Raw genomic sequence first — 17614 nt, 5'->3', positions numbered from 1 at the left:
GATGAATCGTACGCCTGGCAATGAGGCCGCTCTCTGGTATATGGTCTTGGCACAGCATTAATGACGTCACGACTGTGACGTCATATACACATTCCTGACTGTGCTTGCACCAAAACATTGATTTTATTTGAAATTAAACTACATATAATAAGCCTTGTGCTTTGTGAAATCGTTCATAATTTCCTATTATGCATGAAACGGCTGCTTTGGTTTTCCACTTAAAAAAGGAGACATGACATTAGGCCTATAGCAACGAGGAAAAAGGAATTTTTTCTTTAATAAATTGTAGTACCATTCACAAATCCTTCAGTAACTTCTCTGACTCAGTAAAAGAGATTGGATATCATAACACAGGCATATACATAATACACAGTTATCATTTATATTTCAATATTAGGCTTTTCGCTCTAACAGATGATGTATCAAAAGAAAAGACATGGCATCTCACTGCACAACTTGGGGTGGAAGAGTTGTGCAAGAAACTTCCATGTTTACCTGTTCAAACACCAATACAAAATTATTATCAGCCGCGCGTTGAACCCTCAGACATATTGCGCCCTTCACCTTTTATCTTGATGCTTAACATTTTTACCATTTTGTGTATTTCCGTATTTCTCACTCTTAATTCTTCATATGTCGCACACTGAGGCCAAACAGTTGTGTTAACATTTTCCTTTCATTTGCCTTCAGCATCCAAACTTCACTTCTATAAAGCAGTGTTAGATCAGTAATTCCTTCACACATTTCCAACTCCTCTCCCACAGACACAAGAGAAAATGTGATTAACAAGTTGCAGTGATAGTACACAAAAACAATTAAAGGATGGACAAGAGGTTTTCCTCCTGTTACCCCCCTCAAACCTTCCTATTGTCAATTTCTCTTTCAGCACTGAATGACCTCATAGGTTCTAGCGCTTGGCTTCTGGCCTAAATTCTATATTCTATTCTCTTCTAAGAACAAAATCTCTTCGAAAAAAATTCTAAGACGAAATAGATCCAGTAAGGACGTCTATTATTCTAGAGTGAGAACTACATATGTTGCTTCTGGGCGGATCAATTTTTAAAGAATATTCTTTCAATTCAATGTAGAGGAAATGTTATCGCCCGGGAAGCTACGGCCCACAAGCTTGAGAGCAAGGTCATCGCCCGAACAAGAACCTGTAAAACTTGTAAGTCTTACAAGAGGCAGTGGGTCATATTAAATTCCAAGAACTCACATCTGTGAGTGCCAGGACTTGAGGATACATCGAGAGATAGCAGTTCAACGAAGGATTGCCTCCGATGACCATGTGCGGAGGATGGAAAACATTTTGAATTCTAATTCATCTGCTGTGGTCTGCTGTTTGGGCGCCTCGGACAGTATTTGCTCATGCTCGCTGAAAGGCCAGAATGATTTAACATACGTCCGTCGAAGTATTTATATGAAATCAACTGATGCTGAGAGATGTTTTGTATTAGTTGTGTATTCATCTTGAAAACGATTACTTATTGATGCAGAAAGCAAACGTTTCGTCGACGAATGTTTAACTTGAGCTATACCCACTTGTCCACCAATCAAGGGGATTCTTAGTTTGCCTTTGTTCTTCTTCTCCGTCTTTTGAAAGTGCCATCTGCTATTAATTTATAGTTAATTGTTTCAAGTACGTCTTTGTCATTTGGGCTCCAGCAGAAGAGAATGCTTAATATGAATGGGAGAAACAAAATTTTTTTAAGTTTTAAAAAATTACCCGGGAACAGTTACTGCTCCTAAGGACTAAAATTATTGTATGAACTGAATGTCGTTGTTCGGATTTGATCTGAAATGAGTCAAAAACATTTCAGCCCAAGTAAGGAGGGTCATCGCGTATTGAGAATTTCTTTCTCCGTGTTGTTGCTCTCAGGCCTGTATTCTCATAGACTCAATTCCTGGATAGCAATGATAGGAGCCTTTACTGTCAGGACGAATTCCCCAATTTGAACATCCAGTTCCATGATCCTATTTTATTATAAGTCTAGGGTACGCCTGTTTCAATACCGACCTCGTAATCATTGATGCCAGAACTACCATAAATTGCCTTTTCTTGATTCTAAACATGTGACTACTCTTTGTTGTATTTCCATCACTCTTTCGCTTTATTTCTAGCTTGAAGCGACATAAAACAGGTTCTGTTCTTGGATGATGATAAAATACTTTCTTATCGGAACGAATTCGTCAGCATCTGAAATGTAACACAAACTGCAAAACACGGAATTTTAACCATAAACAAATTTCCAAGATTTCATTTTTCCACGAAATTCTGTCTGTCTGGCTATATTTCTTCGTGTGCTCCTCTGTAAATGAATACTTTCTGTTATAAGTAGGCCTATATATCTTAAGTTTTTCTCGATATGTTTAGGCAATAGACTTCTTTCATCTTGATGGTTATCAAATAACATTCGAAGGAACGATGCCTCGCGGGCTTGCTTCTCTTCTCGAAAATCCTCACAGGCCCCATACCTACGTTCCATTAGCTGTGACGTAATGACCTTTGAGAGACTTGGGTAAAATGGAAAGTGAAAGAGGTTCCCACAACCCGTCGCTTACATTCACTTGCTCAGAGGGTGCGGACGTAGTGAGCTTGTCTTGTGAACGCGGATTCTCCGATGCGCTGTGTCTATCACAAACAGTTCAAGTTTGTTGGTGAAAGTTACCTTAGCATACCGGTGCCTGTAGGTTTTCTGAAGATTTGAAATAGAAAAGTTTCATCAACGGTGAGTTACTGAAGCATCGTAATTTGAGCTCAGATATTTTTGGAAAGAGAAGTGTCACCCAGTAAAACGTGCAAGTGCAAATGCGGCATCAGCAGGTAAAACTTTTTATTCGGGTTCAAGGAAAATAAGTGCAATTATGAAAGGGATCAAAATTCCACCTTTCGTATTTTCATTTATTTATTTTTCTTTGAAACTAAGGACAGTAAAAGAGCCTCGATCCAAACTCTATATGAGCGTGAAATACGTATTGGAATCACTGGGATCTACTGTATATGAAGTGATCTCTCTTTCTCTATCCGGTTTTAATCGGTAAAAGAACCTTGTGCAGTGATGTAGGTCAAATACCCTTTTTCAAGTCTACGAAATAATAGCCAAAAAATGGTCGGTGCTGGCAGAAAGACAACTGATATTTTATATTTATTTGTTTATGCTCTCTGAAATCGCATATCAATTCAGTTAATTTTCTTGTTTATTTAACAGTTTTTTATCTTCATGTCAGTAGGTTTTCACTTTTCACTTTATCGATTCCATGCAGGCACTGGGTTATTCTCTCTCTCTCTCTCTCTCTCTCTAACTTTTGCATTTTTTAATATCTTACCGGCATTTCCAAGAAAAAAAATTGTTCCATGCAGCACTCCACTTATCTGGAGCCATACATTATCAATTAATACTGAAGAGCAGGAATCTTATCTCACAAAAAACGTAAAATTCATTCCACATTTCGATTCATCAGAAGAAACTCGTTCAGGTGTAAGGAGTACCTTCTTGGAAGCTTTTTCTTGTTTATTGGGCAACTTCCGTTTGACTTCGCAACCGGCGACGTAACACTCCCTGAGAGATTTATATAGATAGAATCTTACCGAGTGAAAATTTGACCTCGAAAACATTTAGGGAAGATTGTTCTGAACATCTGAGCACCACAGACGCTCTCTCATGTTTCAGCTGCGATAATTAGCTTGCTTTTGTGCTAAAATTTTAGTCAATCAAAACATTTGGTAAAAAAAAAAATGACGAAGATTATCCGTAAGGATTCGTCTCAGTGCCAGGGTGGGGTCTAAACATTTCCGACCTTTGGGCTTGATTTCAGAAATTTCCTTCTACAGACAAGTCATATAAAGCCTTCTACAATGTAAATAGCTAGAAGTACGGTATGTGCATCTGTAGTGCGTTAATGTGGGGTTTACACTGAATGTAGCTTAAGTGTGTGCTCAACGGGGTTTTAGGGTCTGAGTGTGTGTATGTTTGTTGCATGTTTGTGGGTTTTGCATGAACTGTGAGTAGAATGTTGGCGTTTTTACACACACACACTCACAGGTCTTTCAATTCAAAGACCTGGGTTCGATCCTGATGTGAATCAGAAATTTATTTCTGTTCCACACGTGATTGTGTTGATTATTTCTATATATACTGTACATACATATTTATATGTGTGTATGTATGTATACATATACATACTTATAAGAATACATAAATAAATAAAAGCAATGCCGATCATTTGAAATCCTGACGTAAAACCGAATTACTCATCCCTGTCCATGCAATGAAAAAATCTGTTGTGAAAGTGGCGCACCTTTAATAGATCTAGTGAGTCATAAAATCATAGAAAACGTTTTAAGCAGTTATGATGTCATCATTTTCATAATGATCGTTACCCCGTTAACCAAAATAATGAAGGAATAGTGATGATGTAGCTTGCAGTAGATTATTGAAATCATTATTAGAAGTTTTTATTTTATTTATTTATTTGCTGTTTTTCATGATTCTATATATATATATATATATGATTCTATATATATATATATATATATATATATATATATATATATATATATATATATATATATATTTTTTTTTTTTGTAGGAACACCATGGCTTGCCAAGTGTGGGAACCGAAGGCGTTCCTCTGTGGCTGCAGTCACTGCACTGCTTCTCTGGTCATCGGATGGATGGGTACCGTAAGTAGATAGTCTAACTTGGTGTGCATGTGTATATATATATATATATATATATATATATATATATATATATATATATATATATATATATATATATATATATATATATATATACATACATACACAAACACACGTATATATGTGTGTGTATGTGTATGTGTGCGTGTGTGTGTGTACATCACAAGCATAATAGGGTATATAGGTAAAAAGTGTATTACCATGGATGATTTGGAAATTGCAACGTTAAACATTTTGGCAATGAGATTTATCCATATGATTAAAAAATGAAACTGCTCTCCCAAACATTTGCAAACGACTTGATCAATAAAAAGAATATTTCCTAATCTCTAGATTTGAATTTAAAATAGTTTTCATTCGACATCAACAGGTATTTTCAATACTGCACGTAGCCCACCTGCTGGTATATACCCAACTGTCCTACTCAGACTTCTACCGATATTGCAAGGAGCAACATGCTGTCAACACTGAAGCCTGTGCAACCGGGTGTGAGTATTTTTTTCTTTAAAGACTTTTTTTCATTATTAAATTTTGCTTGCTTGGTCATGCAAGGAGGTGACGACTTGCAAGAGTTTCGTATTTATATTTCAAGGCTTAATCTTATGAATTCTTGGTAAGTTTCCTCTGGTAGAGATTTTGACTTCAACTGGAATAGATTAGTCTAGTATTTATGCAATCATTTACATCTGGCTTGTTTGGTTAACCAGTCCCATCTATTTGATTTCATTCTCTGCATTTCCTAATATTCTTTTGGACATAACTATTTATTAAGGAATTCATTGTTAGTTTTAATGATTATCTGGCTGGGGTAATTATTGAAGGCTAATGTGATGCGGCGTTCAATTGCGAAGAAAAAAGCCAAGCTAATTTGAAATATTTTTATCACTGGAAAAATACGGTGATTTTCACTGTCAATTTCCTGGTATCTTTAATCATCTGGATATTGTTTTGTAGATTTCTGTAAATATTTCTGTAGCGTTATGCTAAAATCTGGGTTCTTCCTCCATTTGTCTGAAAATTCGGTGGTCCTTAGGAAGCCAAAACTCATTCATTCAAAATTGTTAGCCGTACCTTAACACTGTCAAGGTTTCGTGGTCATCTTGTGTTATCTTGATTATATAATATGAATCATTTTTAAAGCTCTGTAATTCCTCAACGAAGACTCTCTTGGTAGTATCTTATCGTACTGAAAAACAAAAATTGGAGTCTGGATAAGACAAAAATTTGGAGCCTGGATAGTCTTTGAAGCAAATATCTGTCTTGAAATTTGCCCAGACTAAAAATAAAAGCTTCCAAATTTCTTCTTCCTCATCTATCGCTCTCTTTTTTATTTTTAGTGATATCTGGCATCGTCATCATGGGCTTCGTATCTGTCCTGACGGCCATCGGAAGCATTATATTGATCTTGGGCGTCAAAAGGGTGAGAGATGAACTTTGCACTTTTCTTCTACGTTTCTGTATACTGAGGTTACCAATTTGTTCTACCGTGCCTATACCGCACCTTCAACTAATCTGTTACTGAATTTACCACCAGTCAGTTTTCCAGTATTTTATATTGACTATCTCTTCTCAAACTCTCAATTAATGTGTTTGTTCATTTTTCAGAAAGAACCCATTTTTGTCCACGTGTTTCTCGTGGGCAAGGTCTTCTCTTTAGTCTTGTACGGATCGTTCACAGTCTGCCTCATGCTCTACCTTTTCTTCACCGCATACGCCTACTGGAACTACCTCATCGGGGCTGTTGGCTTCCTTGGGATATATTTGGAGGTGTACTTCTTCCTCTGCGTACGAGTTCATTACAAACAGGTAAAATACATCTCGAATTTTAATGGCGCGACATTTGATACATATCTGATCGCTCCGTGTGGTACTAGGTCTTATTTAATTGGGACTTCCAACATTCTTTTGAGATCCAGCACTGGCGGAATCTATCGATAACATTTGCTAATTCGGTGATAACGGGCTGCTAAACTTTTCAACGTCACAGCACTTCACGGACGTACAAAAATATACCTTTGCGTCTAATTATGAACATCTTTTCTTTCAGCTGAAATATCCCATCAGCTACCAGAGGGCGGAAGATTTCAGAAGGGACCCCTTGAAGGTCACCATTTTGAAACCAGTCGAAAAAATCCAGGTGGAAGAGTGAGGAAATTTTGTGCCATCTACACAAGTGGTCCCATTCGCTCACTTCTTCAGCCCTCTTGCTTCGTTGCGGTCCACTGAAGCTCGCTCCAACGCCAACTGGTTCCCGCCATCATGGGACTTTCTGCATTCCGGCCCATACGTCCCTAGTTTGACGAACTAGCGTAATCCGTTTTTTTTTTCATGCTGAAAAAATAGGCTTCGAAGAGTTGGACGTTATTCAAAGCTACTAATTAGCTCAACTTTTGAGAGAATTTGGTTGGACAATATGTCAACGCAGACAGCTGAAATTTTGATATGTTATAGTGTAAAAAACTGAGACACTTTGGCTGGAAAACTCAAGAGTTAAAAAAAAAATGGGATAGGCCAGTTCGTCAACACAGGGACGCATTGATGTACTTAATCTCTAAGAGGTGGTCTACCCATTGATATTTACTTCAAATGAGTGCCGTGGTGTTCTAGACTCCATACCTTCATCGTCAGTTTGAGTCCAGCTTATCAGGAATTCATACGGTTACTTTAGTCTCTCGGTGTGACGTGTGATAGTAAGTTCTTTTCCAAGCAAGTATTGTAATGTGAATGATGTCACGGAATTCAGAGATACTTGTGTGTTATGCTTTCTAACAGGTTAAAGTTCTACAGAAGAAGAATCCGTGAATTTTTCAAGATTACTTGGATTGAAGTTTGATTTCCGAGTGACCAGTATTAAGCATACAAACTCGAAACCGATATCTATTCTTAAACCTATCGAGCAAAAACAACCAAAAAATAAAGAGATAAGTTTGAATGCTTGTAATAAATGATAATTAGATAAACTAGCCAAATAAACAACACATAACTTATTCTGCTGGCGACAAATTAAGACCGCAAGTCAGACATGCTGGAACCAAATTTAGACAAAGATTAGTTGGAACCGGATCTGCCAGTCAGTCCTGTAAACACGAGACTCCTACGTTGACTTTAGAGACATTTGCTTTTTTGTAATTTGTCTTTTACTGCTTACTATATATTTATCCCTATTATTATTATTTATCCCTATCATTATTATTATTATTATGGCTGTCCGGACTTTTAAAATATTTTGGGATAATTATTATATTTTATTTACAATAATGGGTGTTGATTCATTCCAACCATTAACTTACATATTGTGGCAAGAATAGAATAGAAAGAATATGAACGGAGGTGCAGTAAAAGGAATGAAAGGGGTTGCAGCTAGGAGCCGAAGGGATGCTGCAAATAAGCCTATAGTGCACCACGTGAGGTGCACTGACGGCCCTACCTCCATTTTCAGAATTCCCGAAAAACGTCCGTTTTCACATATATTTATTTTCTGGTTTCTTTAGAAAAGGAATTAAAATACCAGCGAAGTCCCACAAACCTTAATACAAGAGCAAAACTTGAACATCACAGAGAAACAATGGATGCAATGAATGATTTAGAATATGTATTTATTTATTCTGTATGTATGAGAATTTACTGTATGTGTTCGTGGTACGTTGAACACTGCAAGCCTTGAGTATGAGTGAGGAACAAATGAAAAATTCGTCGCTTTCTGCAAGTTTTTTCTCTGCTTGAATTCCAAGCTTGCATTGATAAGTATGTGTATGTGTGTGTGTGTTCTGTGTGAGAGACTACACACTGTATTCATATCAAGTTCAAACAAAGTACGTTCTTTGTCTGTAGCAAATCTTTCAACACAAACGACAATTTCATACAAGATCTTCTTCAATTAGTTTTAGATTAAACAGTTCTGAAAAGTTTTACGTCTAGTTTTTAGACTACTGAATTGTCCATTTTTATAGTAATTTTGTTTATAAGTAAACCAAAAGCACAACAAATAACTATAACTTTGTTTATAACACGAAACAAAAGCCTACTTCTTCCTGCTAAGATATGACGTATACTTACTAGTCTTTTTACTCTGAGATAAAGCCTCGAATTACATGCTGGAAATTTTTAGGGCCTACTGGGTGTTTGTTAGAACTTCCTCGTAGCAGCAGGAATAGTTTAGGTTGTAAAAATGAATTTCCTGTCACAGCTTTCATAGAATGAGAACGAAACGAGCCAGAATGACGCACAGTCACTGGTATAGTTTGATCTTCGTGGGACCGTTCCCGATTTCGGAGAATTCCTTCTCGACACTGACGTCTAGCGAGTAGCGAGCCCTCCCAGTGACGTCACAGAGGACTTAGCATGCCCGCCATCAAGATAACACTCGGGCAAAGGGATTGGATGTTCACTCGTGATAAAATGTGAAAGATTGTGGGATTGCTTCGATTTTATTATTTTAAGGTGATCGCAATTGTCAGTTTTCAGCTTTCTTCGCCTTTAGAATTATTTATCTATTTTCCAGTAGTTGGCAACTTTCTTCACGTTCCTAATTTTCCTATTTTAGGCCATCAGCAGATCTGCATACCACACTCAGAGAGAGAGAGAGAGAGAGAGAGAGAGAGAGAGAGAGAGAGAGAGAGAGAGAGAGAGAGAATGTACATATATGTATATTGGTATGTATCAACTTTTTATGCAGCCAACACCTGTATTTGATTTTATTTGAAATAGGAAAGTAAATAGGAAAATGTACCAGAGTATTTATTTTTAAATAGGAAACCTTTCTTACTGGTTAAGCATTTTCATTATTTTGTTACTTACGAAAAGAAACGTTTGACTTTTGCAGACGAGTTTCATAAAGGCCGCCACGAATATTCACTAACCTGCGCAGGCTGACTGCGCAGGCGTAACCGGGCAGGTATAACGTTAGTGGCGGCGTTAAGGAATATTGAAGTTGTAATCATATTGCCTAACTACGAGACCCACTTTTTATGGCAGGGCTCCAGAATAAGATCAGGTATTGAACCAATTCTTTCATAAGAAGGGCTCAAATTCCTCGCAGGGAGCGCTTGGAAAAGAATCACAGAATCACCTCTTTTAGACCTAAGAGAGAGATTCTGAGTTTGATCGGAGTCTGCCTTGAAGTGAAGATTCAGTGTATTGTGTAATCATGTATATTTTGCAGACAGCGTTTCAGAAACCATCCATGTCTTTTCAGACTTTGCTTTGTAGTCAATGAGAGGAGTCTATTTTTACTGTTTCATAAAATTGATAAGTAAAACACGCTTGCTATTTTCTCATAATATATTATATAAGCGATAGAAAATATAAGATTAGTTTTTGCATATTTTGATACATATAAATGCCGACAACAGGTAAGAAATTCAATAGTATTCCGTCTAATTACAAAATCATAAATAAATCCGTTTTTATTTACACTGCATCTGGACAAGTTGTAATAACTTAAACTCATCGCCTAGACTTGGTGTGCAGAATGGGTCTATATTCATTTCTAACATTCGTCACATTTCTATTTATAGTTCTGCTGTCTAGCTGTTTGTAACTTGAAATCAGAAAAAATAAGGTTTTCCGTTGAGTTCCATTATATTCCCACAAATATATCTGCACACAACACGCGCAAACACATTTATATATGTATATATGCATACTATAAATGTGTCTGTGCGCGCGTGCATGTGCGCGTTTTTAGTAGCAGGGCAGAAATAAGGAACAATTCAAAGCAGTACCTTAAGCACATGCGTGTATGTACGTATGTCTATATATATATATATATATATATATAACGAGAAAATATACGCTATCATAAATATGTACACTATTTTCCAACAAGTACATCTGAAGTAAAGGCACTAACCCAAAAGAGGTTTTTGGTGTCACTCAGAAATGCAGTTTGCAGTCTCTACAAAACACAAGACAAGATGGAGCTAGCACTTATGCAGTGCATTAATTCTCAACACATTTACAGTCTCTCATAAAAAACTGAAACGGTCTAGAAACAGAATAAATATAAATTGGTGGCCATATAAATTCTTCTGTATAAATGAAGAACGTTCTTTGAATTAAACTCATCCACCACTAGAGATTTTTCTTTCTAGGACACCTCAACGATTCAGATTTAGCAATATCAGAATCGAAAAGGCCGTAGCTTAAAACAACATTGACTTTTATAACGGATTTGATCAGACCGTAATCAAGAACAACGGTGAATCTGGAACACCCAAGCTTAAAAACAAACACCTTGACGGACGGAGTATTATAAAACACAGCATGCTTTGTTTGCAGGAAAGTGCACGGGTGGGCTCTTTCTTTGTTGCGCTGGCTGCAGATTGGTGTCCTGGTTCTTGAGCCGGTTCACTGACCTAGACCTATTTTAAACAACACTCTATTGACAGTTTGTTTATTTTGAGTCTAATGATGAAGGGTGTTTGCCAAAGGAATTCGTTATGGTTTGAAGGTATAGAGAGAAAGTGAATTACCCCTAACACTCAATGGGGATAAATGGGCAGTCGTTGTTCCATTGTTTTGCAGAACTCTCTCAATACCTTGTTAGTTGGCTTGAAAATAAATTCAATTTATCTTAATAAATTCTATTAAACACCGAATTCTCTCTAAGCTTTAGTTTATTCAACGCCTACAACTTTCCTTCCTTTAAGAGAAGAATGTCATTTTTCATTTTAGGTTTTGTTGTTAATGAATTGCTTCTTCATCTTATTCTCCAATATCATTTGGCTGGTGACATATGGAAACCAATGTTTGACCTATTTTAACCACAAATATATACTGTATATATATATATATATATATATATAATATATATATATATATATATATATATATAATATATATATATATATATATATTGGAAAATAATTCTTAGCTCATTTTAACCTTAGATTGCACGTACTAAGCTGTAACCTGTCTTACGACGACCCACCACTAATCTTTGAAAAATCACCAGCTTTGACGTCGCCGAGAACTTGGTTTACAGCACGTCATTCAAAATCAGCCTAATATTAAAAATTAACATCCATGAGCCCCGTGGATTTTCATGAACTGAAGATTATGATCATTTACCCCGATAAGCATCCCAAATATAACGGTTGTCTATGATGTCATTTTAGAAACGCACATTCCAATCAGGAAAGCTCAGATCTTCGTAACTCGCCAATTCTCTAAACGTCACAGTTGCCGCTAAGAAATCAAGTTGGCCTTGTGCCAGCTATGCGCATGCGCTCCTTAAAGCAGCCAACCGGCAGATAAGAAGGGTCGTTCACTCATGCCGTTGAAATTCCATCCTCGTCGTGGAACTCTGTGTAGGCCTGGATTTTGGATCGCTTTGTCTGGAAAGAAAAAAGGCAACAAGGCTACTTTATCTAGAGAATTTGGCACGGGTATTACCTTAGGTTTAACTCTGCAGGTAGTACTATTTATGTATATTTTCAAATCCAGCTGTAATTATGACGCCTTTCGTCACATTATTTTGAACACTCAGTCTGCTTGAGAAAATATGTGGCGGAGTAATCTTCAATGGTTTCCTCGATAAATGATATCCAAATATTTGTGAAAGCTTAAGAAATCTTCAAAAAAATATAAAGTAGAAATTTTGTCATCATATTAATCATTCTCACCATTTCACTTAAATATTTATCGCCATTCGTTACTACCACAATAAACAAAGAAATGTTTAACAATAAACAGTTGGTTAAAGATTAAGTTATGACTATTTAAGAAATGACATCTAATGAGTTCATATCTAAGTTCTAGAAGGAAACTGGTTTTTAGCTTAACAAATATGATATAATTTGATCTTCATGTAGCAAGAGCGTATTTACCTAAGATGCTATAAGGCTCCAATGATTTCTCATTTAATCATCTCTAAAGTTCCACAAGAAATGTTTACCAATATGAACAAATACTTCAAACACAAGTCCAATTTTGTTGCAGGTTTCCTGAATCTGGTGGCGTTGCTGGGCTCCTTCAGACGCCTGCACAAGATCCCCTGACGTCTGTTGCTAGTTTTGATACTATTCCCTTTCTTTGGTAAAGGCGAGAAACCTAAACTGAACTCCCCTTCGTAATAAAAAACCAGTTTTGTAATTATATCACAGATCAAAAGATTATACATAGGGATACTCAAAGCACAAGTAAGATTTACTTCCAAGTAAGACGCTCGAATGACGAAGAACAGGTACACCAAGAAACACAAGCCTATAGGTCCGATCACCAACAGCACGACGAAGTCGGTCATGTTGTCCGTTACTAGGGCAACCAGCTGGATGATGGTGGCCAGAATCAGACTCACGATGGCCATCACGTGCACGATCATGAAGGGAATCAGCAAGCACGGTCGACCCTAAAGAATATAGATGGAAGGTTTTGAGAACTGTGTTAGCTTAGCATTCTTTTCTTAATGCTGTTACAGTAAAAAAAAGGTAACGTCAATAAAAGTGCCTTTAAGATAACTATGGGATCGTTCCAAGATAGTGACCCCAAGTAATCGAATCTTAGATAATGACCCCCAAGAAATATCAATCCTAGATAACGACCCCCGAGCCTTGTTGTGGGTCACTATCTAGCTGACCAAATTAGCACATCTTTGTCGCATTTCAATGCGTCTTACTCCACAAATAATCATCTTAACAGCTTCTAGTTTCTTTCATTTCCATTCTGCATTCACACCTCATATTCCGTGAAAAGAAAGTTGGTTCACCTGTCCTTTCATACCTCCCAGCTTGCTTTTATAGCAACATAGACTCACTTCCATTTATGTAATTACAAATATTTTCGTCTGCATAGAAGTTGTGGTAGATACAGCAAAGCCACCACTTACCTTTCTCACTCCATGAATGAGCATACTTGACACTGCGATCAGAATCACATTTGTCGCCATACGGACGGATACGAAAACGGACTTCGTCATTTCTGTGGATGAAAAGGAAAGTGCGGGTGTAATGGCGCGGTCTAGACCGTGTACAGACCTGACGCATTTGGTTTGAATTGCAATGACGGTTACACAGATAACCTATAATATCATTGTCATTAACGTGAATGAATACTCACGACTTCTGGCTGCAATTTTCTGACACATTTCCTCGTCCATGACCATCTGGTCGCGTTCTCTACATCCCTCATGGAAGTCAGTAATGAAGACATTTCTAGGTAGGCCTAGTACGGATAAGCCTATGTCAGTAATGCACCAGACCTGAAAAGATATACAGATCAAGTGTTATTTCCATCGTTGTTTATGCTTCGCTTTGGTTTCTGTTTTATAATAATAATAATAATAATAATAATAATAATAATAATAATAATAATAATAATAATAATAATAATAATAATAATAATGCTTTTTGTTACTAAACTCTTCCTTGGCTTTAAATACTTCACGATCCGTGCAGAGACAATGATTTTGGCGGTTAAACAAATTTCCATTCATAGGAGCACAAAATGGACTCCCTAAAGCCTTAAAACCGCACATCAAGATGAAAAGAAAATGCCAAAACTTACAATCTCAATCTTGGTTAAAAATGTGACAATCTGTCAATTTTGGAGTTAATGGTAGAAAACAACCAAGGAACTGCACGACTAAATGTAAAAGGCTGATTGGATACCAATATGTCAATAGCACCAGGCGCTTTAATGTAGAGAAAATCTCTGCTACTCATGTCAGTCTAGAATTACGAAATGATTTATCTAAAATTCTCATCAACACGACAGAGTATTTTTTTTAGACATCGGAATATCGAATTTCGTTTAGGTATAATTTTAGCCTTAATTTGATAAACCCATTAAGAATGAACCCAGACCTTTAAAAATTTCCATATTATCACCAGGAGAGAATAAATCCAAAGTTATTTAATTATTAATCTAGAGCTAGAAAAAAAAGCAACATTAGTCTAGCATTTTTTCATGATTAATCTAGAAGTCCCAGCGTTAATCTGAATAACAGCCTAAAGCAGCCTTAGAAATAATTTAGGAATCTCAGTAACATAAACATACTAAACCAAAAATAACTTTCTAAATGATTTATGAGGGGCGCAGAACTCTTACCAAGAGGAGAGAGGCAATCAGGATGCTTCCCTGCCTCACGCTGCAGCAACAGAACATTTGAGGTTCCCACATCTTGTGCTCAAGTTGAAAGACGAATTCTTTGTTGTCACTCGTCCGGGGAGGCTTTAGGAAAGAAGTACGGTTCTGTTCGAAGCACTGTGCTCGTCAACTTTGAGATTGTTGCTGGCTGGGTCATTCATAGGTTAAATGAATTATTACCTGCTGAAAGGAAAGTCGGGGATAAGTAGATCAAACGTCCGCTTACACAGAAGCAGTGCGCATTAAAGTTAAGTAAAGTGAAGCCTTATTTTCAGTTAGGATTACCAACATGGCAAGGTAAACAAAGATGTGGTCGAAACGTGCTAGTGAACCATCGTCAAGTTTGATACAATACCACATCAAAAGGCCAGCAAGTAATGGTAACGGAAAATGCAAATAAAAAAAAAGCTACTAGCCAATATCCCAAACAATTGTGATATGTTCATGACAGCTACAGTATACAAAGACGAATCAAGGATAGGCTTAGGCTTGATAACTTAAATAAATCTAGCCTGCCAGCCATCAAAAAAAACGTCTTGGCGGAAAAAGGATATGATTATTGCAAAAATGGTACAGCATTCAGTAGTGACTTAATGGAAAATACTGATTTGACAAAGGCAAATGAAAGTTCAAATGAAATCAGTTAAGCTGAGGCCAAAACATGACCATTTCCTTGAGGATAAATATTGGCATATTGTTGAGAATACACTTAAAATCCTACCAAGAGATTGGGAGAATTCATGACAAGCAATAATGGTTAAACGTCATATTGGCCTGGAAAGAGCTGGTTGTCAAAGCAAGAGACTAATAGCCGTCGTCGAGACAAAGTGGCATTAAAGTCTTCAGTGGGTTAATCAGGGCAGTTAGAATTAAAGTTATTAAAAATCAGTTTAGGAGTGGTGGGAAGAGGTAAATTGTCAGCTATTTATTAGAAATATACTGTATCTCGTCAACGGAAAAGTTTAACTGTCATGCAGGGGGAGACAAAGAGAGAAGACAACAGCAGTCGGAATCAGTGAAGAGCTAATGATAAGTTAACAAAGGTGACAGAAGAATCCATACGTTAGTGAGAGGTAATGTAAATGAGCAAAATTATTTGTAGATTAAAGATAGGATAATATATATGGGGAAACTTGAAAAATGTGTGTGAGTTATCGCGAGAACATTTAATACCCGCAACGGCATCTGAGGGGCGGAACTCACCACGCGGAACAGCAACAGAGGTGGTGCTCAAGAACCACTGTGTTAGTGTATTTTTCAGATCTTTTTTTCCTTGGACTGGATTTCTTGAGCCTCCTATTTTCTCATACAAAATATATATGGCTACTTTTTTGTGCACTTTTCTTGGAAGATTCGAGCAAATATCTTTCGAGCCCTTTCTTCCCGCATATGAAGGATAGGCTGATTTGTTCGTCTCCTTTTGAATTTTATTATTGTTTATTCATCAAATTAAATGCGTTCTTCACACTATAATAAATTTTATGGTCAAGCGATCTATATTCTACACGGGTAGAGAGAGAGAGAGAGAGAGAGAGAGAGAGAGAGAGAGAGAGAGAGAGAGAGAGAGAGAGAGATATCGATCTGCCCGAGAGTATATACATAAGAGTGACAATCAATCGTGCGGGATTCAGGGTCAGTACTTTTATGTTTTCGGGGTACTCTCCTTCCCTTCCCTTCCCCGATTCCAAAACAAACGTCAAACTGTAATCATGTAGGAAAAAATGAAGAGAACAGAATAAAACGGAATAGAAAAAAGATACAGGGAGTAAATGATGTCTGTACATTTGCTGTAGGAAAGTGGATTCTCACACTGAGCAATATAACAGACAATTTTCTGTAGGATCATTGAGCAGATACGAATGAAGGCAAACTTTATCACAATACGTTTAAATACAGCACGCTATACGTATACTGCATATCTGTGCTTGTGTGTGTGTGTGTGCGTTAGTCCGGTTTGCCTTTAGAATATCAATACAAGTAGTCATGCATGACCTTATTTGTAATTGATTAGTCAGGGCTCTTGTGGGTGTGTGTATGTGAGTGTTGTACAAATATAAGTTAAAATGTTAATTGGCATAATTAATTTCGTGTAACTGTGGTAGGTCAGTTCCTGTGGTCATTTGTTCTGTGGGTAGAACTAAATGGTGATATCGTTCGTTTTTTGGCTCGGACTTCGACATTAGACTATAAAACCGCACAATACAGTAAATAGGTATCACTTGGTACCGCGAAAACTCCCAAGGCATCATTGTTACTTAAATGATCACAAAAGCATTACGAATACAGTTGTTGCTGAAATAAAACTTGATATGTAGATGTAAAGAGTCAGACTGCAACACATCGAAATGAAGGGCAGAGGAAATAGGGCAAACCATTGATTTACAATAACGAATTTCCTGTCCTCGGTTTGCTTGGTATTTTTCGTTCCCAAAACACTGATGCACTAGCATAAATGTCTTCATATGATTATAATAAACTTTTCTAGTGGGTAACTCATATCCATAGGAGTCGCAAATCCGCTTCTCCCTTGGTTCACAACATTGCTTGTTTGAGAATGGATCGAAGCAAGTTTCTGTCTGCACACCTGGAAGACGATGGCCACCAGAAAAATCCCTCAATTCCGTTGCAGGTTGGTTAGACCGATTTTCTGCTTCCTTTTCTGTCAAACACTGAAAAACTCTGATACCTTCGCCAGCAGTTGCGACAAGTTCGCGAAAACTTAGGTACGATCAACAAACAATCCAGAAACAAACTGAGTATTTTCTGTGAAAGTAAAAACATGCTTCTACCGTCTGGCAGCGAAACTTTACCTGCCAAGGTGATTGG

General features: G+C 37.1%; 2 protein-coding genes across 9 annotated transcripts; one reads left to right on the top strand and one right to left on the bottom strand.

The window, feature by feature from the left end:
* Positions 1-1113: 1113 nt before the first annotated feature.
* LOC136832616 (uncharacterized) lies at positions 1114-9428 on the top strand. Its single transcript, XM_067093843.1, has 6 exons — positions 1114-2729; positions 4591-4684; positions 5073-5190; positions 6040-6122; positions 6308-6508; positions 6750-9428. Exons 2-6 carry the CDS (start codon positions 4598-4600, stop codon positions 6849-6851), a joined length of 591 nt encoding a protein of 196 aa, XP_066949944.1. The 5' UTR covers positions 1114-2729; positions 4591-4597; the 3' UTR covers positions 6852-9428.
* Positions 9429-11561: 2133 nt separating this feature from the next.
* LOC136832613 (uncharacterized) lies at positions 11562-17614 on the bottom strand. 8 transcript variants are annotated; one of them, XM_067093835.1, is made up of 7 exons: positions 17475-17567; positions 15992-16255; positions 14750-14971; positions 13760-13901; positions 13530-13621; positions 12855-13052; positions 11562-12039 (listed from the first exon to the last, which is right to left on the bottom strand). In XM_067093835.1, exons 3-7 carry the CDS (start codon positions 14819-14821, stop codon positions 11974-11976), a joined length of 570 nt encoding a protein of 189 aa, XP_066949936.1. In that variant the 5' UTR covers positions 14822-14971; positions 15992-16255; positions 17475-17567; the 3' UTR covers positions 11562-11973. The 8 variants fall into 8 exon arrangements, with proteins under 8 accessions (XP_066949936.1, XP_066949939.1, XP_066949934.1 ...); XM_067093838.1 differs by having other exon boundaries at positions 14750-14968; XM_067093833.1 differs by lacking the exon at positions 15992-16255 and having other exon boundaries at positions 17475-17614.

This window comes from Macrobrachium rosenbergii, chromosome 50, assembly GCF_040412425.1.
Source record: "Macrobrachium rosenbergii isolate ZJJX-2024 chromosome 50, ASM4041242v1, whole genome shotgun sequence".
Lineage (NCBI taxonomy): Eukaryota > Metazoa > Arthropoda > Malacostraca > Decapoda > Palaemonidae > Macrobrachium > Macrobrachium rosenbergii.
Note: the sequence above shows the minus strand (reverse complement) of the source record. Positions and strands in the feature narration are given on the sequence as shown.